At 37.7% G+C, this 27,446-nt stretch overlaps 2 protein-coding genes across 2 annotated transcripts; one reads left to right on the forward strand and one right to left on the reverse strand.

Annotated features, from left to right (window-relative positions):
* Window positions 1–383: 383 nt before the first annotated feature.
* Window positions 384–3,221, reverse strand: LOC145103829 (ATP synthase subunit beta, mitochondrial). The gene is made up of 9 exons (XM_079041090.1): window positions 2,609–3,221; window positions 2,338–2,413; window positions 2,161–2,249; window positions 1,957–2,074; window positions 1,774–1,877; window positions 1,537–1,695; window positions 1,236–1,460; window positions 853–1,164; window positions 384–766 (listed from the first exon to the last, which is right to left on the reverse strand). Exons 1-9 carry the CDS (start codon window positions 3,086–3,088, stop codon window positions 656–658), a joined length of 1,674 nt encoding a protein of 557 aa, XP_078897216.1. The 5' UTR covers window positions 3,089–3,221; the 3' UTR covers window positions 384–655.
* A 16,656-nt stretch (window positions 3,222–19,877) lies between these two features.
* LOC145103830 (vacuolar-sorting protein BRO1-like) lies at window positions 19,878–23,486 on the forward strand. Its single transcript, XM_079041091.1, has 7 exons — window positions 19,878–20,712; window positions 20,894–21,847; window positions 21,928–22,017; window positions 22,092–22,160; window positions 22,252–22,441; window positions 22,517–22,620; window positions 22,706–23,486. The coding sequence occupies exons 1-7, from the start codon at window positions 20,035–20,037 to the stop codon at window positions 23,276–23,278; spliced, it is 2,658 nt and encodes an 885-aa protein (XP_078897217.1). The 5' UTR covers window positions 19,878–20,034; the 3' UTR covers window positions 23,279–23,486.
* The last annotated feature ends 3,960 nt before the right edge of the window (window positions 23,487–27,446 follow it).

Below are 27,446 nucleotides of genomic sequence, written 5' to 3' on the forward strand. Positions count from 1 at the left end.
CAAGTTTTCTCTTCGATTTTATCGCTGTTTCCAATCAATGTTCTGTAAATAATTTCTTACATAGTACGACTAGATTGCTAAAAACTAAACAAATTCAGTGTGTGTTTTTCTTTGATTGTCATCAAACCAGCAATCCCCTACTTTTGATGATGACAAACCCATGGTGATGATTGGAATAAAATTCTAACAAATCATATATGATCCAATTGAACTCAGCACCAACCCGATAACCAAATGTTACTCAGTTTAAATAGAAATCTAATCTTAATTTTACCTCTTTTGGGGAGGCAAAAAAATGAGAGAATTAAACTTTTTCTCATATAAAGAAAATATGAACACACAAGTAGCAACCATCAATTAAGACATTCAAAACACCAAATGCATCCAAAAAGCAAGTAGAGAATACCATAACCATAACCATAACCATATACAGAATCCAAAACCTGTTCCCCTTTATTATCCGACAATAAAACACAAGGGGTGAATTGATTTTTCACTGAGAGGTTGAGGTTCAACCTCATCATCTCTCTCCACTTCTCTATCATCATCACAAAAACAAAACTTAACAAAACAGTAATTATTGAATTTTGTCCAAATTATAGCAAGCAACAAAAGAGGGGGAAATTAAACAACATTAGCATCCATTAGTGTCCTCTTAAGCATTTTCCTTTGCAATCTTCTCAGCCTTAGCAATAACCTCTTCAATTCCACCAACCATGTAAAACGATTGTTCTGATAAGTCATCATACTTCCCATCCAACACTCCCTGTTGTAATACAAAGAGAATTTTAACAAAAAACGTTTCCTTTTTTTGCAAATTAATTAAAAAAAGGGGGGGAAATAAAAACTGACCTGGAAACTAGCAATGCTTTCTTTCAACTCAACATATTTACCAGGGGCACCAGTGAAAACCTCAGCAACATGGAAGGGCTGACTCAAAAACCTTTGAATCTTGCGAGCACGTGCAACAGTCAACTTGTCATCTTCACTAAGCTCATCCATTCCAAGAATTGCAATAATATCTTGAAGATTCTTGTAGTTCTGAAGAACCTTCTGTACACCACGAGCTGTGTTGTAATGATCCTCTCCCAAAATATGTGGCGACAACATACGCGATGTTGAATCAAGCGGATCAACAGCAGGGTAAATCCCAAGCTCAGAAATCTGTATGTAATAATATTAATATATACAATCACATAAAGAAAAAAAAAAAGATTATATATTTATTTATTCACCTGTCTGGATAACACAGTGGTGGCATCCAAATGAGCAAAGGTTGTGGCAGGGGCAGGATCTGTCAAATCATCAGCAGGGACATAAATGGCTTGGACAGATGTAATGGAACCCTTTTTGGTGGTTGTGATACGTTCTTGAAGCCCTCCAAGATCGGTTGCCAATGTTGGTTGATAACCCACAGCAGATGGAATACGCCCAAGTAAAGCAGACACCTCAGAGTTAGCCTGTTGGTATTCATTCGTCAATGTTTTGTTTGACATTCATCAAGAAAGAATAGTTTTTTTTTTCTCACTCACTTACCTGTGTGAAACGGAAAATGTTGTCAATAAAGAGAAGCACATCTTGACCTTCAGCATCTCTGAAGTGTTCAGCAACGGTCAGTCCGGTCAGCCCAACACGAGCACGGGCACCTGGAGGCTCGTTCATTTGACCATACACAAGTGCACATTTGCTCTCACTCTACAAATAACAACAAAAGTAATCAGATAACCATGAAATGGGAAATTGGGAATGGAAAATATATATGCGAAGATTTACCTGTTTATCACCTAGCTTGATGACACCACTTTCCATCATTTCTCTGTAAAGATCATTACCCTCACGAGTACGTTCTCCAACTCCAGCAAAGACAGAGAAACCACCTGAGGAGACAAAATAAATAATTTTTTACAAGTAGTGTCAAGAAAATTGACTTGAAATGCATAAGGAAAAGCTAATCACCATGGGCTTTGGCAACATTGTTGATAAGCTCCATGATAAGAACAGTTTTTCCTACACCAGCACCACCAAAGAGACCAATCTTTCCTCCTCTTTGATATGGTGCCAGAAGATCGACAACCTATAATATAACAATCAACATTTACTTTCAAAAACAATCCAAAGATAACACTAAAAGAGCAGTCTTCTATTCTATTAATTAATTACCTTGATTCCAGTGACAAGGATTTGTTGTTCAGTTGCCTGCTCTACGAAAGCTGGGGCTTCTCTATGAATAGGTAGATAATGATCGGTTTCTGTTGAAATGAAGTGAGGAAAGATAAGATAGTGTTTCTAGGAAAAACGATGAAGGTGACGGTACTTGATAGTAAACGAGACACTTACTGATATCGCCTCTGTGATCAATAGGCTCTCCGATAACATTAATGATACGACCAAGAGTGGCTCTGCCAACAGGTACCTACAATCAATAAAAATATATAACTTTTAAGTTCAGGTAGAAGTAATGTAATATACAGATCTTAACGATCAAAAATGAAATGGCATACGTAAAAGTTTTCATTTGGATCTAACACATTTTGATACAAAACTATCTCAAAACCCTAAATCTTCAATTTTCATAATAAAAGTTCTTTTGAAATGGAGAAAAGCTTACAGTGATTGGAGATCCGGTGTTGAGAACTCGTTGACCTCTCACAAGCCCTTCAGTACCATCCATAGCAATAGTCCTCACCATATTCTCACCCAAATGCTGCGCCACTTCCAAGACTAACCTAATCGAATTATCCAAAACCTCCAAAGCGGTAAGGATCGGAGGCAATCCTTCGGTGAATCTCACATCAACGACGGCACCAATCACCTGACACACCTGTCCGATGGAACCGGCGCCGGTAAACTCATCAGTGATCTTTCCATCAGTAGATCCCTGAACAGTATAAGTGGCGGGTGGCTGAGATGAAGCAGCGCCGGCGGAAGTAGCATAGTTGACTGCTCGGTTGAGGATGTAACCAGTAGGGGAAGGGTGAGACTGGGAGCGCGTGCGTGCGGCTCTGCTGGAGTGAGTAAATGGAGATCTTGACGGAGATCGGTGGAGTGATGAACGGAGAAGAGAGGCCGCCAGCCTCCGTGAAGCCATGTCGGAGGAAAGTCGGAGAAAAAGGAGAGACTGCTAGGGTTTGAAATGTGTGGATGGATGGATTTGTCTCGCGAGAGACCCTGATCTAAAGTGACCGAATTTTGGGGGGTTTCAACTTTTTACATTCCGGGATTCTATACGCCAAAACAATCCCTAAATTTTGGCCCATAGAAATTGCGACAAAATATATATATATATTTTTTAATTTTATTTGAAGTAACAAAATAAATAAACACAAAATTTCACGATGGTCTTTATAGTTTAAATTTGTTGCTGGTTATACTCCTAGCTTCATTTTATTTCACAATTAATCTAAAATTATTATTTTATCCATATTTGATATCTTTATTACTTTTTATTTTATCTTTTTTCATTTTAGACTAATCTTTTATCTTTCAAAAAATATTCACCTCACTTAAACCCCAAAGGCCACCGACTTCCTCGTGTTTGTCTATCCATAACCACCACCTTCCTTCTCTTTCTCTCCACGTGATCACCACCTTCCACGGAAAAAAGTTGTTGGTGTCGCATTTGTCTTCTTCGCCACTTTCATCCCATATCTCCATCTCCGCCACCATTGACCCATATCTTCATATTCATATTTGGCGTCACCTTCATCCAGTGGCGAATCTGTAATAGAAAAGCATGGGGTTCCTTATTTAAGTGAACATTAAAAAAATCAGTAGTCAACAACAATTGTGGTTGTGCGAGTACGGTCAAACCAGTAAAAACCGAACAATTTGTAAAAACTATGTTCGGCTGAACCGGTTAAATGCCTTAAAAATAGTAAAAACCGCCTATTTGACATCTAAAACAGGAATTTTACAAAAAAAAAAAAAAAAAAAAAAAAAAACTAATTATTGTGCAAGAACAAATCTATTTTCTTTTAAAGAAATTTGCAACTACCATTTATTATAATTACCAATATGGGAGGAGTTGTATTGTTTTTACTAGTTTTTTATAACCTTTGACAATTCCTTTTTATAATATAAAAAATTATAATTGGTTATCTTTATCTCGGATGTGGGATAAGTTTTGTCAAACGTTAAGTATTTTCTTTGCAAATTTAACTATAAATATTCCACCATTTCTTATTTTTATTATGTTTTTTATTTTGTCTCATACAATAACTTAGGTCCTATTTTTTTCCAAGATAGGTCTTATTTTTTTATATATATAAATAACAAACATAATTTAAAAATTAGGTGGGTCTTATGACCCACTTTGGTGCTACATGGCTTTGTCCTTGTTTTCATCTTTTTTTATCGCCTATATCTCCTGAAAAGGAAGTCATTAAAACCACCACAATCGATCAGGTTTATTGTCAGCGTTGCTTCCGAAGTTGCCAAGACCACCACCATTTTTGTTCGCTGTTTCCACCTACCTAGAAATATATTTTCATTATATATCAATTTCCAAATCATGTTTAGGCTTCCATTGTAAATTGATTTTCATAATTTGTAGATTCTTGATTATATGTTGTTTATCAAGTTCCAGGTTTTTTGTTTTTGGTTTTGATTTAAGTTCATATCCAAATTTTTGTTTTCGCTTTTGATTCCATTACAGATTTTTGTTTTTGGTTTTTGGTTTTGATTCGATCTCAAGTTTAGGATTATATGATGTTTATCAAGTTTAAATTCAAATTTAGCTTCGATTTTGTATTCAAGTTCAAATTTTTTATTTTTTGGTGGTAGATTGTGGTGGTTACAGTGGTAGAGGATGATGGTGAAGTATGTCGGTAAAAAAAAAAATTTGGGTGTGGCAATGGTGGTGGTTGTAGTGGGTTAGAGATAGTAAACTACTAGTGATAGGCCTCTATGACTTAATATTAATATAATGTAACGTCCCAAATTTTCAACAGTTATTTTTAAAAACAATTAAAACACCTTGAAAACCATTTTCTTAAAAAACATAACATTCGGAAGTTTCAGAAAACATAATATAGATATGAGTACCGTCGCGATGCGACCTGGCCCTTCTCACTGGAACAACCTGAAAAAAAAAACATTTAAATATAATGAGTAAGCATGAAGTTTCGTTGGTTTCCCAATACACTACATATTCCATCACCCATACAATGCATACAACTGTAAGCCCGCGATCTCGTCGTGACACCCCATCCTACAAGGCCTATAGGTTCTAAACCATCATCCCCTTTGGGCTTGTAGGATCCCAACCATCATCCCATTTGGGTATGTAGGCTCATGGCCTATCATCGTTATGTCATTATCCCATACAAAGGCATGTGATCCCATCATACGACCTTCCAACTATCATAACAAAAGAGTACTCTAGTATAATAAGCCATACAGACATCCTACAACACAAAGTATATATTATATTTAGGGATGAGCACGAATAGCAGGTATCCGCTTTTGGAACCGGAACCGCCTCGAAACCGTCGATTCTGGAACCGAAACTGAGGTCACTGGCTCTGGTTTCGGTTCCTAAAAGTGAGAACTGCCAAGGATCGGTTCTGGTTTTCATTTTTTAGGAACCGTTACCCATCGGGTAACCGTCAGATCCGGTTTCAATATAAAATTTAAAAGTACTTAATACTTAAACAAATTGGTTGTAACAACGTTGATGACTAAGACTGTAACAACGTAAATTTTCAAACCAAAATTTTCAATTTAAAAACACATTATTCTCAATCCAAACATCTCAAAAGTGTCATAATATCAAATCATCAAACACATATCCAAAAACTGCATATATAACAACTCCGGGATCCTCTCAAAACATAACTCAATCTCTGACGTGTGTACAATCAAGCCGGCGCCTTCCCGTGATCCTGAGAAGTACCTGAAACACAAAACACTTAACACGGTAAACACGAAGCTTAGTGGGTTCCCCAAAATACCACACACACTTCATTAGCCTCCCATGTCTAAACTCAGATAAGACCCTTCGCTCAATGTGTCTCAGTGGGACCCTCTGGTCCCGCAACTCAGATGGACCCTCCGGTCCCTCAACTCGGCAACTCAATATAATACATAGCATATATATCACAAAGACAATAAGCAGGATATCTCAATACACAGTATATGCACATAAGACTCTTCGGTCACACATAGATTACCACTCAAGGTAAGTATAGTGAGAAGACTCGCCTCGTAAGCTAGCAAGTAACAATCTTGTACTTGCCTCGTAAGCTAGCAAGTAACAATCTTGCACTCAAGGTAAGTATAGTGAGAAGACCCTCCGGTATAGGACATCCAACCATCTCCTCTGCCTCATATTCAGGTTGGGATAGTCCATAAGGTACTTCAGGCTCTTATGGTCCGTGTATATAGTACACCAGACACCATAAAGATAGTGGGGCCAAATCTTGAGGGCGAACACCACCGCCCCTAACTCCAGGTCGTGGGTGGGATACCTCGTCTCATGAGGTTTCAACTGCCTCGATGCATATGTTATCATGTGCCCCATCTGCATCAACATTGCGCCCATTCCAGATATAGAAGCATCACAATAAACCACAAAGTCCTTCACTCCCTCGGGAAGGGCTAACATCGGGGCTTCGCACAATCTCTGGCTAAGGGTCTCAAATGAGGTCTGCTGCTCGGGACCCCAAGTAAAGGTAACACCCTTCCGGGTCAGCCTGGTGAGAGGAACGACAATCTTGGAGAAATCCCTGATAAATCTCTGATAGTAACCTGCCAATCCCAGAAAACTCCTAATCTCAGACGGAGATCTCGGCACCTCCCAGCTCATAACTGCCTCAATCTTGGCCGGGTCGACCAATATCTCATTCTGGTTTACGAGGTGCCCCAAGAACTGGACCTCTCGCAACCAGAAATCACACTTGGAGAATTTGGCATAAAGCCTCTCCGACCTCAAAACTCCCAAAACCTCTCTAAGATGTTGTTCATGCTGCTCCCTGGACCTCGAGTACACAATAATATCGTCGATGAAAACGATCACCGATCGATCCAACATGGGCCTGCACACCCGGTTCATGAGGTCCATGAACGCCGTCGGTGCGTTGGTGAGCCCGAAAGGCATCACCACAAACTCATAGTGCCCATAACGAGTCCTAAAGGTCGTCTCCAGAATATCCTCCTCGTAGACTCTCATGTGATGATATCCAGATCTCAAATCAATCTTAGAGAACCAAGATGCCCCCTGTAACTGATCGAACAAATCGTCGATCCTCGGAAGTGGATAACGGTTTTTGACCGTCAGCTTGTTCATCTCCCGGTAATCAATGCACATCCGATGTGAACCATCCTTTTTCTTGACAAAAAGGATCGGAGCTCCCCATGGTGAGCTACTCGGTATGATGAACCCTTTCCCCATCAGCTCCTGGAGTTGTGAGGATAACTCCTGCATCTCTGGCGGCGCAATGCGATAGGGTGCCTTGGCAATAGGCGCCGCACCTGAATCAAATCAATCCGGAACTCCACCTGCCTCTCGGGAGGCACTCCCGGCAACTCCTCGGGAAAAACATATGGAAACTCGCACGCTACCGGAACCCCGGAAATAGAACTCGGTCTCTCTGTAGAAACCCGTGTATCTATCACGTACGCCGGAAAACCCATACAACCCTGCTGTAAACTCTGTATCGCTCTGGCAGCAAAGCAGAAAGCTGATCCAGATCTAGTACCCTCGCCGTAAACCCGAAGTACTCCCCCACTAGGGTCTCGTATAGTCACTAACTGTCGCTCACAGTCTATCACAACTCCAAATTGACTCAACCAGTCCATTCTTACTATGGCACAGACATCACACATGGCGATCGGTACCAAGTCTATCGGAAACTTAACACCAAAAATCTCGAGTATACACTCACGGATCACGTCAGTAGCAAAAACAGCATGCTCGTCGGCTATAGAAACCCTCAGAGGTCGACTCAACGCCTCACGTCGGATACTGATGTGACGACTAAAAGCTACGGACACGAAGGATCGACTCGCACCCGAGTCAAATAACACTAAAGCAGGTACAGAGTTCACAAGAAAGGTACCTATGCACAACACAATATAAGCATAATATATCTCAAAAGAATAATAATAAGAATACATATCGTCCACGACGTCAGGTGCTACGCGGACATCCTCCGCTGTCAGCTGAAAGGCTTCCCACAAACCCTCAGTGTCTCGGCCTTCACTGGCCGACTCTCAATAGCACGCAAAGCAACAGGTGCAGATCTCTGTGTTGATCCCTGCACGATATAAGGGCACCCGACCTTCCGATGGCCGGTCTGGTTTGTAGTGGAAGCAAACCGAAAACCCCTTGGGGGCAATCCTTCACCATGTGCCCCTCTTTGCCACATTTATAGCAAATCCCCTCACGGCACAACCCTTCGTGACTCTTACCGCACTTGCCACAAGTGCGGCCCTTCTGGCCCCCAACTCTGGTATCAGCGGGCTTAGCCCGCTTCCTCGCCAGCTGCGACTGCACTGGTCTTCGGTCCCTACCCCGAGACTCCTCCTCCTCCTTGGTCTGCAGCTCAATCTCAATCTCCCTCCTCCTGGAATTAGCCTGAAGCTCAGCTAATGTCCTATATGACTAGTTCGCCACGAACTCTCGTATATCCCTCTTCAGTATGCTCAAATATCGGCTCACACGTGCCTGCTCAGTAGACACGTGCTAAGGGCAAAACATCGGCCTCTCGTGAAACATCCTCGAAATCTCAGTCACTGACTATGTCTTCTGCTTGAGAGAGAGAAACTATTGTGCCAATCGTTCCCTCTCCACCGGGGGAACATACTCGTCTCATAACATCAGAACAAACCTCTCCCATGTCACTGCAGCAAGATCTGCATAGGTAAAGCTGGCTGTCACAAACTTCCACCAGTCCTTCCCTCCCAAGCGAAGCTGGTTCAGCGCAAACTGAACTCTCAAGTGATCTGGGCATGAACAAGTGTAAAAGCATCCCTCGATATCAGAGATCCATCTCATCGCAGCAATCAGATCATGTGTCCCATCAAACTCTGGTGGCTTCGTGTTGCTGAACTCCCGGAACAACAACGAGTCACCTCCCTGTGGCCTAGCAGCGACGACAGCTGTAGTGGCTGCAGCAGCAGCAACCTCAGTGACAGCAGCGTATCGCTCGTCAAGTCTCAATCAGGGTGGTCTTAATAGACCAAAACATCTCAGGAATCTCTGATCGAATAGTTGTGGCCACCTCCTCGTGAATCATCCTGCGAAGCTCATCATCGTTGGTCCCACTGCGCTCGGGGTTGTGGCGTGTACCCACCATGATATCTCTGAAACACAACACAAAAATCATCAGAGACTCGCTCGAGCGTACTCACACTCGGTCACTCATCCCTACTTGTTCCTTAGTTTCCTAAGGATTCTTACTTGGGTTGCATACAGGTATGGTGCTTTCAGTAGTATAGGACCAATACTACCTTCCAAACCCGGCCTGTAGTCACCCCAAGTCCTCCTCATAGGATTCTAATTCACAAGTACTCTATCTCTCACGAATATCAGACTACTCTTTTAGTAGATTCCTCTAAAGCACATCTAGGTATCCCTCCTCGATTACTCCACTACTCTAAGCTCTTTCTAAAAGATTCATGCTAGATACTCTTACTTAGCACATACTCAAAGCACATAACAGATAGCAACAACTCCTAGGCTAAGGCATCACAAATCAGGCAACCCTAGCCCTAAAATATGTAATACCTAGCCTATCCTCTAGCATGCATCACTAATATCTCAATAATAATTCATAACACAAATAAGTAAGGGTGTTTTGGGAAATCACCGTTCGGGCTCTGGCTAATTGTACACACTGCTCCAACTTGATTTCTCTTAAAACTCTTTCTCATTTTAGAAAATTCATTTCTTTTGAAAATCTTTCTCAAATCCTCAGTTTGAGTTCAGACATACCCAAAGGTGCATCCGAATCCCTCAAACCAAGACTCTGATACCAACTTGTAACAACGTAAATTTTCAAACCAAAATTTTCAATTTAAAAACACATTTTGCTCAATCCAAACATCTCAAAAGTGTCATAATATCAAATCATCAAACACATATCCAAAAACTGTATATATAACAACTCCAGGATCCTCTCAAAACATAACTCAATCTCTGACGTGTGTACAATCAAGTCGGCGCCTTCCCGTGATCCCGAGAAGTACCTGAAACACATAACACTTAACACGGTAAGAACGAAGCTTGGTGAGTTCCCCAAAATACCACACACATCTCATTAGCCTCTCATGGCTATACTCGGATAAGACCCTCCGTTCAATGTGTCTCAGTGGGACCCTCTGGTCCCATAACTCAGTTGGACCCTACGGTCCCTCAACTCGACAACTCAATATAATACTTAGCATATATATCACAAAGACAATAAGCAGGATATCTCAATACACAGTATATGCACATAAGACCCTCCGATCACACATAGATTTGTTGGATTAGATGTCTAAGCCCATAACTATTATTGGTATGTATTCGACGCGAGAGTAGCATGGTCAATTTGGGTTGCATGGCATCGGAACAATTGGATAGACAAAATGAGAAAAAGGATACTTATGATTTATATTAATATATTATAAGTTTTAATATATTGATATGAAATCATTTTATTTAATTAGTATTGATCAATAATTAATTTAGAATTAATTTAGTGGTCAAAAGGAACCAATTAAATATGGACTATTGTTTATATATAGGGTGGGCCAAGTTCATTTAGGTTGGGCTAACCCTTCATGGATAGTCTATGGAGTTTTAACCCATGGATCCTATGGAAATGAAAGATCATGGGTATTAGGGTTTACATGAATGTAACCCTAATCCTCCACACTATATAAAGAGGTCTCTAGTTCATGAAATTGGCACTAATGCATATACAAAAAGAGGGCAAGGCCGATTTTCATAGAGTGAACCTAAGTATTCTTCTTCTCTAGTTATTCCAAAGGGTTTTGGTGTTGTGTGAACCATTTGAGGTGTAACACTTGGGGCACTAAGCTCTTAAAGGTTCAAGACTTCAAGCTCCATCAAAATGTATGTCATCTAACTAGAATTTTGTAGCATAGTTGCTCCAATGTATGTTAGTTAGGATGAGAACCTTGTAAAAATCATATTTGCATGTATAATAGAGAAAACATAGATCCAAGGTTTCTAGGGTTGCATGTACACCATAGGAGTGTTAGAATGCTCAAAACCCACCAGTGGTATCAAAGCTTAGGCTTGTTTTCAATAATACTTGATGCTACATGTTTTTCCAAAGTTGAAATTCTGCATTTTTTGCATCTGACTGCTCACCACGACGTGGTGATGCCCCTGTATGCAGAATTTCGGGGTTTTGCTTGGTATTGGATGAGGATCATTACCCTAAACTGTTTTTTGAACATTAAAACCTATTTTTTTGATGTGGTAATGATTATGGTAAACCAATTTCAACCAAGTCTGTTATCACTTTCATCATCGAAATCCCAGTCATCCTCGTTACCACCATTACCGAATTGAGGACCAACATTTCTAGGATTTTGGTTCTGATTTCTAACATTACCATCGTTGTGGTTTCCTACATTGCCTCCCATATTTTATGCCCAATTTCCTCTATTTCCACCATTTTGGCCACGGTTGTTCCTATTCGGTTGTGGCTGTACTGGTTGGATGATTGGTGCACTGACATTGTTGTTATTCCCATTGTTTCCATTGTTGTTGTTTGGGAATTGAGGAGCTGGTGGTTGAACTAGTGGTGGAGGATTGTTGGCTGCATCCTCATGCCCCTCGACCACATCTTCCACGACAACATTATCTACACTCATAGTGTTGATGTTCCTTCTGGCGACCCGATTTGAGCGAGCTGTTCGTTCGATTTCCGGATCAAATGCAAGCGGTGAAGAGCGTCCGCTATGTCTTGTATGCATGCACTGGTGTGCCTGCACAACACAAATAAAACAAACGTGAACTGCAAACGAGAATTGAAAATGAAAGTAAAAGACTATAACTACTTAAACACAATAGTTCAAGCGCACAATCTCCCCGACAACGGCGCTAAATTTTAATCGAGGTCGTTGTCTCAATCAAAAATAACCTCAAAAACCACTAGATAGCTAGGCTAAGTAAGAGTCGAATCCACGAGGAATTTGTGGTCAAACTTTGTGTGAAAATAGTCAACAAGAATATATTATTATCAATTGTCACGAAAAAGATTAAAGTAATGATCAAATAAAAAGCTTGGAAATTTATTAATTAAAACGAAAATCTCAATGAGAAAACTAGAGTACTCCCGGTTCAGTTACAGACAGTTAGGTTCACACACTTTCTTCCCTAGAATCCTAATTCATTTACTTAGATGCAATTGGGGTTTATTAACTTGTAACACATAGTTTTGGGCACACTAGATGTTCATTCAACTAATTGTCTTACTCATTTATGTCTAAATGGATTAGGAACAATTAGTAACTAGCAATAAAATGTCTTACAACTACCTATTACCGCATTAAGATTCAATATCATAAGTTGGAATAATATATGGTGATTCAATCACTTGTCTTTATTCCTAAACTAATTGAACTTGGAACAAATGATAAATTGACAATAGACTATCTTAATTATGAAATCAAACAATTCATACAAACCAATTTCAATTATCATTACCAAAGATCATCACATGAAGCATAAAACAACAATTGAAATTAACTAGAATCAAGTAATAATCAAGTGTGTTCATAAAAAAGTCCTAAACATCCCCGGAAGTAACCCTAATGATTTAGCCTTCCAATGAGTTCATAAAAATATTAACTTGGATGAAATAAATGAAATACATAATAGAATTCATAATCAAACTTAGAATCATCAAATAAATGTAGTCTAATGATTATCAAAGTACGAAACAAAAAAACCTTGGGAGGAAGTAATCGTTTCTGAAAATTACTAGAATTGATGAGAATCACCGGTTGAATGATCTTCAAATGTTGCTTGATGTTGAAATTGATGAACTCTTGACTTGAATCCGGATTAAAATGGAATGGATTTGTGTTTCCAAATGTTTCCAAGGGTTTAGAAGCCTCAAAAACGCAGGAAAAAACTCTGAAAATCGGAGGTGGTAACCCTAAAAACGAATGCATAGGTTCCTAGTTATAGTGTGTGACAAAAATTAAAGAAATCGGGCGATGTGGGACGTTGGACGTCCCAAGAGACGTCTTAGACGTTGTGTATAACGCCCAGACGTTCTTTTTACGTCTTTACATGCCTTCTGTCGTCCTTGAAATACACTAAAAAATGGCCAAAAACGTTTGACGTCTTAGGGGACGTCTTAGACGCGTTCTAGGACGTCCTGCCTTGATTTCTAAACTTTCCGAAACACGCCGTTCCAACACGAGACGCCCCTAAAACGCCTGGACGTCCTAGGGGACGTCGTAGACGCCATGTAAGACGCCGACGGGGGTTCTTCCTTCTTTTCTGCTCCGAAATTTGACCAGATGTTGACTGTTTGACTTGGACGTCCTAGGGGACATCTTAGACGCCTGGAGGCGTCCTTCATCTTCCGTGCAAGTTTTGGTGGTCAAAACGACATAACTAGCAGAAACTCAAAACACGAAAGTTGTAGAAAATCTTGTCTAGTTTCCAGAACTTCTTTACTCATGTCAATCGAAGCTCCAGAACTTGAGATATGACCAAAACATTGAAGCGTGGTCAATTTTCCCAGCAACGTTTCTTCATTCCTTTAGCAATCCGTTTTACTTGCAGGTTCCGCCCACTTTAGTACAATATATTGACCTGCATATGAAGTTCAACAACTCAATAAAGTAATGCCATTCTTGGACAATTATAAATCAATTCAAATGATTTAGTACAATTTATTATGCTATAAATATAGACCGATGATAAGTCTATTTTATGAATGTACTAAATTGTCATAAATATGTTGAATTGATGCATAATTGTCCAAGAATGGCACTACTTTGATGAAATGTTGAACATTATGTGCAGGCAACTACTTAGTGCTAAAGTGGGCGAAACGCGCAAGAAAAATGAGCAAAAGGAAGCTAACAAGCATGGGAGATGAATTGGTAAAAGAATGAAGAAAAACGGTGCTGAGAAATTTGACCACTATTCAATGTTTTGATCATATCTCAAGATCTAGAGCTCCGATTGACATGAAGAAAGAAGTTTCGGAAACTAGACAAAATTTCCTACAACTTTCATGTTTTGCGTTTTTACTGAATCTACCGTTTTCATCACCAAAAAGGGGAAACAATGATGAGGGACGTCCTAGAACGCGTCTAAGACGCCCCCTAGGACGCCTACCCGTTTTAGGCCATTTTCAAGTGCAAATCAAGGACGACAGAAAGCCTGTAAAACGTCACGAAGGACGCCCAGACGTCCTATATGACGTCTAAGACGCCCACTATGACGTCGACGCGGAAAACAGCTCCGAAAATCCGTTTTTCAGCACCTATTTAAAGGAGATTTAACCCTAATCGACTTTGGACTTCTTCCCTGCGATTTTCCACAGTTTTGGAGGGTTCCAAACACATTTAAAGCTTCTCCAAACACGTTTTTGATAATTAATTTCCAAATCGAAGACGAAAAATCATCAAATTCATTATCATTTAACGTTTGAAGATCGTTCAACCGACGGATCTACATCAATTCAATCAAGCTCCAAATTTGATTATTTCATCCCCAAGGTTTCATCGTTCCATAGTTGATTGATCATTAGACTTCATTGATTTTATGATTTCAAGTTGGTTTGTGAACTTTAGCATTAATTCCATTGTTTATATTTAAGTTGTGTGTTTTGTTAATCATATGGAAGGCTAAACCACCTAGGTTACTTCCGGGAACGTTGTAGGATGTTAGGATAAACACGTTTTGATTATTACTTTTATTCTAGTCAATTTCAGTTATTGTTTTATTCTTAAAGTTATGATTTTTACTTACAATAATTGGAGTTGAGTTTTCTTATTGTGTGATATTGCAACTAAGATAGTGTATTGTTAATTCATTAATCATTCTGAATTCAAGTAGTTTAGGAGCTAAGATGATCAGTTGAACCCACATACATTATTCCGAATTTGTAGTATTATATACTCAACATTGTAATAGGTAATTGTAAGACACGTTATCGCCAAACCACTAGTTGTTCCTAATCCAATTAGACATAGGGAGTAAGACAACTAGTTGAAATAACATATTGTGTGCTCAAAATTATTTGTTGCAAGTTAATCAACCTTAATTATGTCTAGGTAATTAAATTGGAATTTAAGGGAAGAAAAATGTGTAAGTCCAACCATCTGAACAATTGAACCGGAAGTATCTTGTTTTTTTCTCATTGATAGTAGTTTGTTTTAGTAGTTCTTGCATTACCAAGTTTTTAGTTTTTTCATCAACTTTTAGTTCAAATAATTTCGTGACAATTGCTAGTAGTAGTTTTTCGTTGACTATTTTAACACAAAGTTTGACCACAAACTCCTCGTGGATTCGACCCTTACTTACCCTAGCTATCTAGTGGTTTTTGAGGTTATTTTTGATTGAGAGAACGACCTCGATCAACCGATCATGGTCCTTTTAGGTTTCCTTCACCAGAGCAACATGATATGATGATTTATCAAGTGAGAGGTTATTATGGCTTATTAATATATTATATGAATAATATATTATAGGAAAAATCATATAGTTTAACTAATATTAGACAAGAATTAATTATGTGACTAAAAGACATTAAGTAAATATCGGGGACTTAAACTGTCAAATGTGTGATAGTTGAGTATTGGGCTGAGAAGGCTTATGGACTAGGCTTGGACGAAATTATGGATGTGTCCATCCTAATTTCGGCCATAGAGGCCCTATTCCAGAAGCTTCCTTGGACTGCTTAAGGCCTAAGCTATCCATTAGGGTTTTGACTGAAACCCTAGCAGCACCAGTATAAATAAGACCCTAGGGCATCCAATTTTCGGCCACTGAAACCATAAGAGTCATCATAGCCGAAATTGTGCCCATTCCCTCTCTCTCGATTAGCATCCTCTTGCTTGTGGTATTTGTAAGCCATTAGAGGAGTGCCATTTGTGACTCTAAGCTCCAAGACAAGAAGATTCAAGCCATTGTAGAAGAGGTAATCATCTAGATCTGATTTCTTATGTTAATTTCGAAATATGTATGCTAGATCTAGGGTTTGTAAGTCTTGGATGAATTGCATGTACAATAGAGAAACCTAGATCCAAGTTTTAGGGTTTGCATGAGCACACCGGATGTTCTTTTGGATCAAACCCATCAATATGCTTTGTATATCTCATCTCATACTCAGTCTCGTATAGTATATATATATATATATATATATATATATATATATATATATATATATATATATATATATATATATGAGAAGAGTTATTTGGAAAACAAAAAAACACTAAAAAAACCCTAAAAATCATAAAAATGCATAAAAAAATACCTAGAGATCACAAAACTTTTTTTTGACATTATTTATGAAAAAATCGCAGGTTTTTAAAGAAATTCGCTGAAAAAAATATTTTTTTTTTATAAAAAAAAATTTGATTTTTATTTTTTTTTTCCAGCGAATTTTAATAAAAAACTGCAATTTTTTATAAAAAAATTCAAAAAAAAGTTTTGTGATCTCTAAGTATTTTTTTTATGCATTTTTATGATTTTTAGGGTTTTTTTTATGGTTTTTTGTTTTCCATAGAACCTAAACCATATATATATATATATATATATATATATATATATATATATATATATATATTTATCATCTCATGCTCAATCTCATATACTCTATATATCTCATCTCAATTAGGTCTCGTGTACTCTATGTATATCTCATCTCATTTCTCACTCCTGAATGAATATCAATATCATATATCAATCTCATTCCCTAAGGAACATTAACCTCATATATCAATATCATTCCCAAATGAATATCAATCTCATTCCCAAAGGAATATCAATCACATATATCAATCTCATATATCAATCTCATTCCCAAAGGAATATCAATCTCATTCCCGAAGGAATATCAATCTCATATACCAATCTCATCCCCAAAGGATTATCAATCTCATATATCAATCTTATTACTGAAGGAATATAAATCTCATTCCTGAAGGAATATCAATCTCATATATAAATATCATTCCCAAAGGAATATCAATCTCATTCCCGAAGGAATATCAATCTCATTCCCAAAGGAATATCAATCTCATATATCAATCTCATTCCCGAAGGAATATCAATCTCATTCACGAAGGAATATAAATCTCATTTCCAAAGGAATATCAATCTCATATATCAATCTCATTCCGGAAGGATTATCAATCTCATATATCAATCTCATTCCCACAGGAATATTAATCTCATTCCCGGAAGAAATTATGTTCTTCATATGCTATGCTACATGTTATATGTATATCTCATACATATACTCAAATCATATGCATAGATGCTCAAATACGTGTTATCTATGTATAATCATGCTATGTCTTCAACTCGTAATTTGATGGCATTCACTTAGTGCCTCAAGATTCTTATACATACATACATAAGTATAAAATCAAACATATAACAGTCATAAAGAAAGATTGAGAGTGATAACTCACCTTATCAGTCAGTGAACACTAACTGTCCCACCTCGGCTCTTTTGTCAATTTCTTCATCTTGACCCATCTTTGGCTCTTAGGCCTATTCATACACATTCACAATCATTTTAATACTTGTATTAGCCTATTAAGAGCTTAATTACTCTTAAGATAAAAACAACCACTCAATGGGTTAAAACTCTATCTTTCATTCTCTATCTGAAAATTTCATTCAATTGATGAATTAAGCATTTCCCAATAACTAATTCATTATAATCTAACTCCAAAATATCAATTACTCAAAATTATTAGTTAGGGTTTCAACCCCTAACTCTCAATGGGTTGATTTCACCATGGAAATCACTTACAAAGTTTGTTAAAAGTTTATATACACTATCAATAACTTCATAATGGAGTTATAAAATGATTAATTTGAGCAATATAACTAAATTAATGATTCCACCATTGAAGCTCAAAGATTGATAAGAGGAAGAAATCATTACCTTAACAGGGAAAGGATGTTAATCCTTGTAATCCACCATATCTAGTTTCTCTTGACATCATTTTGGTAGCAAAATCGCCTCATCTCAACTCCCAATCGATCCCCCATGAAGAATGAATGAAATGAGCTCTATAAACAGATTATAACATGTTTTATGTATGTTCTCTCACGTCGTCAGTTATGGGGATCAACAAAAGTCCGTTGTTGGTTTCGTTTCAGCTTTGGGCATTTTTATCCCAACTTCAAACACGCATATCTTCTTCGTTTCATATCCGTTTTCGATGAACTTTTTATTCACGTGAAGGTGGAAACATAATCTACATGTTTGTTAAGTCATGTCTAATTGAATTAATACAAATGTTAATCTATTAAGTCATGAAGTTGGCCTAAAAAGCATAAAAATACCAATTTTACCCTTTTGGCCAAAAATGCATTTCTCATGCATTCGTTCTCTAGAACTCACTCATATAACCTATTATAGTGACTTAAACTTGTTTTGACCATCTCCATGAAGTTACAACTTCATATTCCCATCTTTTCCTCATAAACGACCAAATTGCCATTTTTAGTCAATATTTGACTAAAAGTCAATCTTTCTAAAATTTGGGTTGTTACAATATCATTGCTTATATCTACACCAAAACATGTGTAGTCTGGAGAAATATATTGCATACATCTGTCGATACGCTGTCATTGCCCTCCACTAGAAACCAGTACTCAATTTTTTTTTATATACATACTCGTTCCGGAACATATATGGAAAGTATCAAACATACAAAAATATATTAAACACACAAATATATTGTATATACGGAACAAAACCATACAAATACCCTAATTATAGCTCTCCGGAACATCACTCCGGAATGTACGACTATTCCAGACTATAGTTCAGAATACACTTTATCAGTCCGGAACGTACGGGGTGTCAGATTCTGAACCAAAATTCCCACCAACCATCACCAACTCCGGAACAACATCATAAATATTATGGAATATCAAATTCCGTATCCCAAGACCGAAACGAAATCACGTGCTTCGGAATACGATATTTCAGAGGATGTGATCATTTCTAAAAAAAAACTAGAGTAATTATTTTTATTAACAACCACATTTATAAGGGTAGGATTACTCAATTTCGCTTTATTTTATTTTATATTTTATAAATTAATTAAATAAAAAGAATGATGTGGCAAGTGGGTTGAGAATGATAAAATTTTTCATGTGTTGTGAGTTGAGAAAGATGGAAAAGAGAGGAAAGAAAAAAAACTAATGTGGTAATGAATTAATGAGTTGGGACAGAAAGACTCCCTCCTCCCTAAGGACATAAGGAATGGGACACCAAAGCTAGGATGGTACGAGACGCTACACTTACTGAACACCACTCCCTTCCATTGCGCTAAGGGAGCCTCACCAACTGCATAACTAGAGGAGAGAGGAGAGAAAATATTAGACTCTGAGTTTTGATTGACTATTACAATTTTGTTTTTCTTTTCTCTTAAATAACTTTATTATAATAAGACATTACCACTTTCTATTTTTTTTGTGCTACACATGTTAAACTTACGTCACATAAAAAACTAAAAACTTCTAATTGACAACGGGTTACGTGAAGTATCATTTGGATTTGAAACGTTTTGAACACTTGTAGGGCCAAACAAAACTTTTTGTTCAAAAGATAACATTTTATCACTGGATACTCTTAAACACTCCGTGTTCACTAAGTGTAAAAAAATTATTTTAGTCGTTTCATAAATTATAAAACATTAATTAAACCGCGTTAGATTCTAGAGTTTCCTTTCCAACTAAGAAAAATCGAAGACGACTAGATCAGAATTCAGAACCCACACAGTTGCAGTATTATCTGTGTGAAATCAAGCATCCAATTGACCTGGTAATCAGCGTTATCATCCGATCCGTCATCGATTATGGCTGCTCCGGCGTCGTCATCGGCGACAAACATCATGCTCGCTATCTACGAGAAGAAAACCGTCGCGGTCGATCTTTATCGTCCTCTTCGCAACTACATAGTCTTCAATTACTCCGAGCGCGAGGCTCAAAACCTCGAAGATGACCTCGAAACCCTAAAGGAGATGCGCAACAACATCGAGCGTTCATCAGCTGCTGACTCCCTCCCCGCCCGCCGCGATCTTCTTCAGAACTACTTTAAAGCCCTAACCGCCGTCGAATCGAGGTTTCCGATCTCCCCCGACAAGGACCATGTCAACTCCGTGACGTTCACGTGGCACGACGCTTTCAAGAACAAGAACAAGGCGTCGCAACAGAACATTCATTTGGAGAAGGCGGCGATTCTGTTTAATTTGGGTGCGGTGCATAGTCAGATTGGGCTGACTTTTGATAGGTCGACGGTGGAAGGGAGACGGCAGGCTTCACACTCGTTTATTGCTGCGGCGGGTGCTTTTGCGTTTTTGAGGGATAATGCGGCTACTAAGGCGTCTATTGGGAGTTCGACGACTGTGGATGTTTCAGTGGAGTGTGCTGGGATGTTGGAAAGGTTGATGCTGGCTCAAGCGCAGGAATGTGTGTTTGAGAATACCATTGCTAAAGGGAGCACTCCTGGGGTTTGTTCCAAGATTTCCAGACAGGTAGGTGTTGATCATTTTTCGTTCAATTTCTTGTTTAAATTCTATGTAGGTGTGTTGATCTTGTGCAATATAAGCTACTGCGTCAGAATTAAGTAGTTGCATTATGCAAATGGCTGACACAACCCTTATGAACCTTAGAAGCTCAATCCATCTTATAACAGTGCAATTTGTTCAAATATAGGTGGGTCTCTATTATGAAGAAGCCCTAGCTGCACTTAATGTCGCACCTCTTACCCAACATTTTGACAAGACATGGCTGTCCCATGTTCAGCTCAAGGCAGCATTGTTTTATGCAGAAGCTTGTTATAGATACAGTTTAGAGCTCCATGAAAAAGAAGAAATTGCAGAAGAAATCGCACGTATAAAAAGTGGCATCGGTGCTTTAACAGATGCCAAAAAATCATCTCCAAAGGGAGCTGCACAACAAATACTCGATGCAATCAACAAGCTAGAAACCAATCTGAATTGTAACCTAGAAAGAGCCATGAAAGAAAACGACAGAGTCTACCTAATGCGGGTCCCACAAGCCAGTTCTTTACAACCTCTCCCTGCATTCGCAATGGTGAAACCTTTAAACATGAACGAGGTGTTGGATGCCAGCAAGGACAAGATGTTTGCAAGTCTTGTCCCTGACAGCAGTGCAAAGGCTCTTTCAAGGTACACAGAAATGGTGGATGACATCATTAGAACTCAAGCTGAGAAATTACAACAAGGGAGTGAGCTTGCACGTGTGAGTCTGAAAGAAATGAATTTGCCTGATTCGATTCTTGCATTGGAAGGACACTCTGTTTTACCAACTGCTCTTTGGGAAGATGTTGAAGCAGTTCAAATCAGTGGAGGTCCAGCTGGCTTAGAAGGAGAGCTTCAACAGCTTCGTGATTTGAAAAGGGTTAACCATGAGTTACTTGTGCAAACAGAGGAGCTTCTTCAAAAAGAAGCAGTAGAAGATGGACAGTTTAGAACCCAATTTGGGACACGGTGGACTAGGCCTCAATCTGCTACTTTGACCAAAAACTTACAGGATCGGTTGAATAGATTTGCAGGAAATCTAAAGCAGGCTGCAGAAAGTGATGTTAAAATTGAACGCTCAGTCAGAGAGAATATGGCTCTCATGTCTATTCTAGATCGTCGTCCGGTATGTTTTCTTGAAAAAAAAAATTTAATTTTTAATTTTTTACTTTGGTTATATTGATACTTATTTTGTTTATTTGCTAGATTGAATCAGCCCTTCCAACTTTGGCTAAACCAATCATGTCATTGGATGCCAATGAAGATGCTGTAGTGGGGACCCTGAAACAGAGCCTGGTAATACTACTTATATCATTAGTTATACTTACCATAGTTTTTTATTTTTTATTTATATAGTTTTTGTTTTGCAGAGGCAATTGGAGACATTAGGTGCTCAAAGGGCAGGTTTGGAAGACATGTTGAAAGATATGAAGAGAAAGGTGTGTTTAATAATGTTTTTTTTTTTTTAATCTTTACTGGAGTTAGTGTATATAATGTTTTATTTTGGAATTTTGTATGAATTGGATTTAGGATGATATACTCCCGAAGTTGATGACATCCACGGGTTCATATGAAGATCTTTTTAGAAAGGAGATAGCAAAATACAATCAGATATGTGAAGAAATATCTCAAAACCTTCAAGCTCAGGAACAGTTACTGATACATATTCAGGGTCAAAATCGTCAATTTGCAGGCACCTTCAATATCGAGGATTACAAAGGTAATCTATTTTATCTATTCTCTAATAATTCATGGATTTATTATTAATAAAAATAATTTTATGTTTTACTTACAGCTGCTTGTGAGAAATGCTATAAGCATATTGAAGCTGCGGTAGCCAAGTATCGAGAAATCAAAGAGAATATTAATGAAGGGCTAAAGTTTTATGTTACCCTTCAGGTTTGAATTTATTGTTTATTTACAAAAATCATTTTCTGGACATGAATAATTATATTAATTTTTTTTTTGTATAATTTTGAAACAGGATGCAATCACAAGTGTAAAGCAGCAGTGCAGTGACTTTGTGATGACACGAAGCATACAATGCAGGGAAATGATTGAAGATGTACAAAGACAAATGTCAGGTCTTAGTTTTCAAGATGGAAAAAATTCAGGTAATAATAATAATAATAATAACAATAATAATTACAATTACCCTTCCGCTGCACCACCACAAAGGACGTCTTCCCATCCGGAATCCGGCCCTCAGCCACCTTATTACCACCACCACCAGCAGCAACCGCCACAACCACCACCAGCAGTATATTCTCAGGCTCAGCACCACCCTCCACCACCGCAACAACAGCCTCCTTATGGTGTTCCACAACAGCAGCCGCCGCCGCCTTACCATGGTGGATCGCCGTATCCGCCACCTCAGCAGGGCGGCCAACAGCCGCCAGCTGGCGGCTACGAATACGGTCAACCTGCTTACCCTGGTTGGCGGGGCCCGTATTACAATGCACAGCAGGCCCAGCAGCAACCGGGGTCGTTTCCAAGGCCACCTTATACGGTTTCCAATCCTTACCCTCCTAATCAAAGTGGCTACTATAAACAATGATTTTTTTTTTTTTTTTTTTTTTTTTTTTTTTTTTGTGAATGGTTTTTGTGGTATTTGTTTAATAATATTGGTTGACTCGATTTACGTAGCCTCATATTGCAGTTTGCTTTACAGATTTATATGTAAAGAAGTTGCATACTAAGTAGACAATTGAGTTGGTGTGTACAAATTTATAGGCATCATGAATTAAATGCTATTGTTGTGCTTAGTTTTATATGTTAATGATCTGTTTTTCCAATGCTATTCTCATTACGTTATGTTGTGTTTCAGTGCTGCCATTCTTGCTTATAATCTTGTGATAAGAAGTCTCCTTTTGATTGATGTTATTATACTTTCAGGGTTGCCTAGCATCTAAGATTTGTAGAATTATCTTAAGATTGTATAAGGATCTGATCCCATTTTTCTAAAAGTGTAAATTCTAATGACACATAATCTTAAAAGTGTAAATTCTAGAAAATTAATCCACGCTTTAGTTTAATAATCTAACTTATAGACTTAATTTTTTTTTTACCTTTCACTTAAATCCAGCCTCAATATTCGTCAATTGAGCTTGAAAACAGAACATCGTATATTGCATGAAACCACATATACGGTACCCATGGTTTTTTGATTGTTGATATATCGAAGTTTTTTTTTTTTTTTAATAATATTCTTCCCTTTTTTCTGATGTATGTCATGTTTTGTTTTCATTACATGTGGTAAACGAGCTGAATTTGAACACAATTAGATTGTATTCGGTATAAAACTTTATACTGATAGAATGATATTGATTTTAAAAGGGCTTTCATTGGTCTTTTCATTTGAGATAATATATCAAAGGTTGTTAAAATTGAGATTCTATATATGATTGTTTTCGTATGTAGAGGATCGTGATCGTAAAATTAGACCCGTATCCTAAGGTCCTACAAAAATGACAAATTATAAGTTTAACATATGGAAAATACATCTTCATCCATCAATTGACCATTCATAAGTTTTAAAAACTTCAAGAATTAGCGATAACATATAGTCACATACTATCCAATGTATTCTAACATAACAAAAGTGTGATATGTTGCAACAACATTAGTGTTGCTAAAAAACTCTTAATGATAATACATGTGTGTGTAAATATACCGTGCATATTTTTATGTCCAATCATTGGTGGTTTTCACCTTTTATAATTTACTCTTTTTTCAATTAAATATAAATAATCGTACAATCACATTTATCTAATCATAAAGCCGATTTGCTAAGTAAATGCACCAAATGACTAAAATGAATAAAACATTAATAGTTAACCATGGATGTGAAATGTTTCAGAAATACAGGGGCCTAAGATGAAAATATTTAGTTTTATAACCTCTGATGGCGGGAAAAGCAGAGAGAATCACGGGAATTGTAATATTGAAAACAAAGAACGAAATTGTTTGTAGCTTCTCACCCACCCAAAGCATTAAGCATATAGGAAGGAAGCTAATTGGCAATGGGGAACGCCGGCGACGCGGACCTTGCTGCGCTCATCATACCTAGCACGGGCTCTCAGGAGGAGGAGTTACAGTCTTGCCATTTCACACGCGAATCAGAGGTGTTTTCAGGCGACATGCAGTTGTCTTCATCACCGGACGAGGCGTCGGAACAGGCCACTGGAATAATAATGGTATCTATGCCGGAAAGCTCTGATGATTACCAAACTCCTCCAGAACACCACCTTTCATCTCAGAACTCCAGCAACGACGGTCAGGTGACTGCAGTTGTTGACCTGGAAACTGGAAGTGGTGGAGTTGAAAACAGCGAGACGATGGTGTTGGATGATAGTTGTGAGCGGATGATTGATTTAACCACCGATTCGGATAATCTAGAGTTTTTGGAAAATAGGCATAGGGTTAGGGTTAGGGTTCTCGAAGTCGAAGATCACAATACAGTGATGGTTGATGGGAACAATACTAATACTGAAGAGATGGAAACGCAATATGCGGTTGGGGAAATTAATTCTGAAAGTTGTGTTGCAGAAGCTCTTAAGATGCTGAAGGAGACTGTACCTAAAGTGTTTGTAGAAATGCCCGTGAGAGAACAAGAGACAGAAAGCAAAACGAGCTTAAACTTGGACTGCAAAGGAGAGCGACAATTGCCATTTTCAATGAAAGGGAAAGAGAAAATTAATATAGAAAAGCATGAAGACGTATTTACAGATACCTTGAATCGTGCTTGGAAGATACTGGTGGGGCCGCAGGGAAAATGTGATGCTGAGGCTGATGGGGATGATGACCTTCTGGAGACTGCAATGCGGAGGGGCTTGACTTTACCTCGTCCCAGGTGGTGGCCACCAGAAGAAGAAGAAGAAGGTGGTTTTGAAGGTTAAAACTGAAACATACATACATACATGCATTTCAAAAGATGTTATGGTAACATGAACATACATTATTTTTTGTTTCTGATGGCTGAGTGAGGCTTGATGATAGGTTTGTATATCAATTAGATTAACTCTTTTGTTATCGAATACAAGTTTGCACATCTATGCTAGCTGTAGTTCTTGAAGGATAATTGCTGATTGCTCATACATATTGGATATGGACCTTTTGAGTAAGATTAGAATGGTCTTCTACCTAACCTACATAACATACATTATACTTTTAATTATTTCAATATTAGGTCATTATACTTTAAATTGTAAAAGTGAAGTATGCTACAATAAACAAATGAATGAAAATGTGTTGCTATTTTTTGCATCAAACCACACAAAAGCGACTCACGTTTCTTTCTCCCTAAGGAATTTGTATGATTTGAGCATATAAAAAGAGCCAAGGAGTTGGTGAAGCAAAGGAGATTAATGAAGATCCAAACTCAAAAGGTACTTCTGAATTCGTTTACTGAATCTACTACACTAAATCACTAATGCTCTACCAAGAACATGTTCAATTCTTTTCCTGAGGATCCTGTAACTATATATATATATATATATATATATATATATATATATATATATATATATATATATATATATATATATATATTTTTCCATATAATTATGAATACAGAACACAGAAACCATGTTTTAAACTTCTAATAAAGACGCCATTTATCTTCCATATTTTACAATTGGGTTTGTTTTTTCCTACAGTATAGCATCCTACTTTTGATTTTCCTATTACAACTTAGTACTTCCAAAAATATTCCCAATTATAGCAATTTTATCCCAATAAAATCATTTGAGTAAAATATTTAAAGTATGATGGCCTAATTATAGGAAAAATATTGAAAGCGCTCTGCTATAATTAGTAGATTTTTTTCGACAGAAAGAACAAACAATCATTTTTCACTTACGATCCATTTTAAACATAAGAGTAAAATGGTCATTTATTTTCATCATTTAAACTGTTCATTTAGCCCAAGAAAGAAACAACATTTTTGTTTAATTACTATTCCAAATCACTACTTTTTCTTCATCAACTGAAATATAACTACTTACTACTTATAAAATAATTAAAAACGTTGACCTTGTAGTTGAGGAAAATGGTAGGTGAGCCCATTAACTTTTTAAAGCCTTTAAGAGCATATGGTATGGACAACTTGAAGTGGTGCTATAACAAGAAGCAACAAGATGAGGGGGTGATGTTCATGGTGTTATAACACCATGTTAAGAGGAGAGAGATAGAGAGAGATAATTTGGCAGCCAATAGGTGATCACGTTTCTTCTTGTCATGGAGACAACAAGAAGCACCACAACAAGATGCAACAAGGAGGGGGGGGGGGGGTGTTTTTGATGTTATAACGGCGTTATGGGCTGCCAACTCAGCCACAATAAGAAGCAACACGACCCACACCGTATGCTCTAACTTAAAATGGGTAAAAAAGTAAAACAACATCTTAAACTGTTTGAAAAGACTCAAATTATTGTTATGATAGACCGATTTATATTTTACCGGAATATGTTTCGTATACTAATAAAAATATATAATTTGACAACAGACTTAATATTCTATAAAGTTACTATCATCATATACTAATTTATAAATGTTATAATCAAGCATATCGATCAAAATTCTACATTTGTTAGTTGTTACGTTACTGGTTATTAGACAGCACTTTGGTTGACTACTACTTTACTACTTTACTTTGACAAGTATAGTCAAAGACCATATACACTCTAGAAGAAACGCCGTTCACATTTACACCTACTTTTCTAAAA

Source organism: Lactuca virosa, chromosome 4 (assembly GCF_052849685.1).
Source record: "Lactuca virosa cultivar CGN04683 chromosome 4, Lactuca_virosa_CGN04683_v6, whole genome shotgun sequence".
Lineage (NCBI taxonomy): Eukaryota > Viridiplantae > Streptophyta > Magnoliopsida > Asterales > Asteraceae > Lactuca > Lactuca virosa.

Coding starts and splice junctions, on each gene's coding strand:
- LOC145103829 (XM_079041090.1), bottom strand. CDS start 3,088: ATGGCTTCACGGAGGCTGGCGGCCTCTCTTCTCCGTTCATCACTCCAC. Junction 1,696..1,773: donor TCAAGCTAGGTGATAAACAG/GTAAATCTTCGC, acceptor TGTTATTTGTAG/AGTGAGAGCAAATGTGCACT. Junction 1,165..1,235: donor CCACTGTGTTATCCAGACAG/GTGAATAAATAA, acceptor TATTACATACAG/ATTTCTGAGCTTGGGATTTA.
- LOC145103830 (XM_079041091.1), top strand. CDS start 20,035: ATGGCTGCTCCGGCGTCGTCATCGGCGACAAACATCATGCTCGCTATC. Junction 21,848..21,927: donor CTATTCTAGATCGTCGTCCG/GTATGTTTTCTT, acceptor TTTATTTGCTAG/ATTGAATCAGCCCTTCCAAC. Junction 22,018..22,091: donor GGACCCTGAAACAGAGCCTG/GTAATACTACTT, acceptor TTTGTTTTGCAG/AGGCAATTGGAGACATTAGG.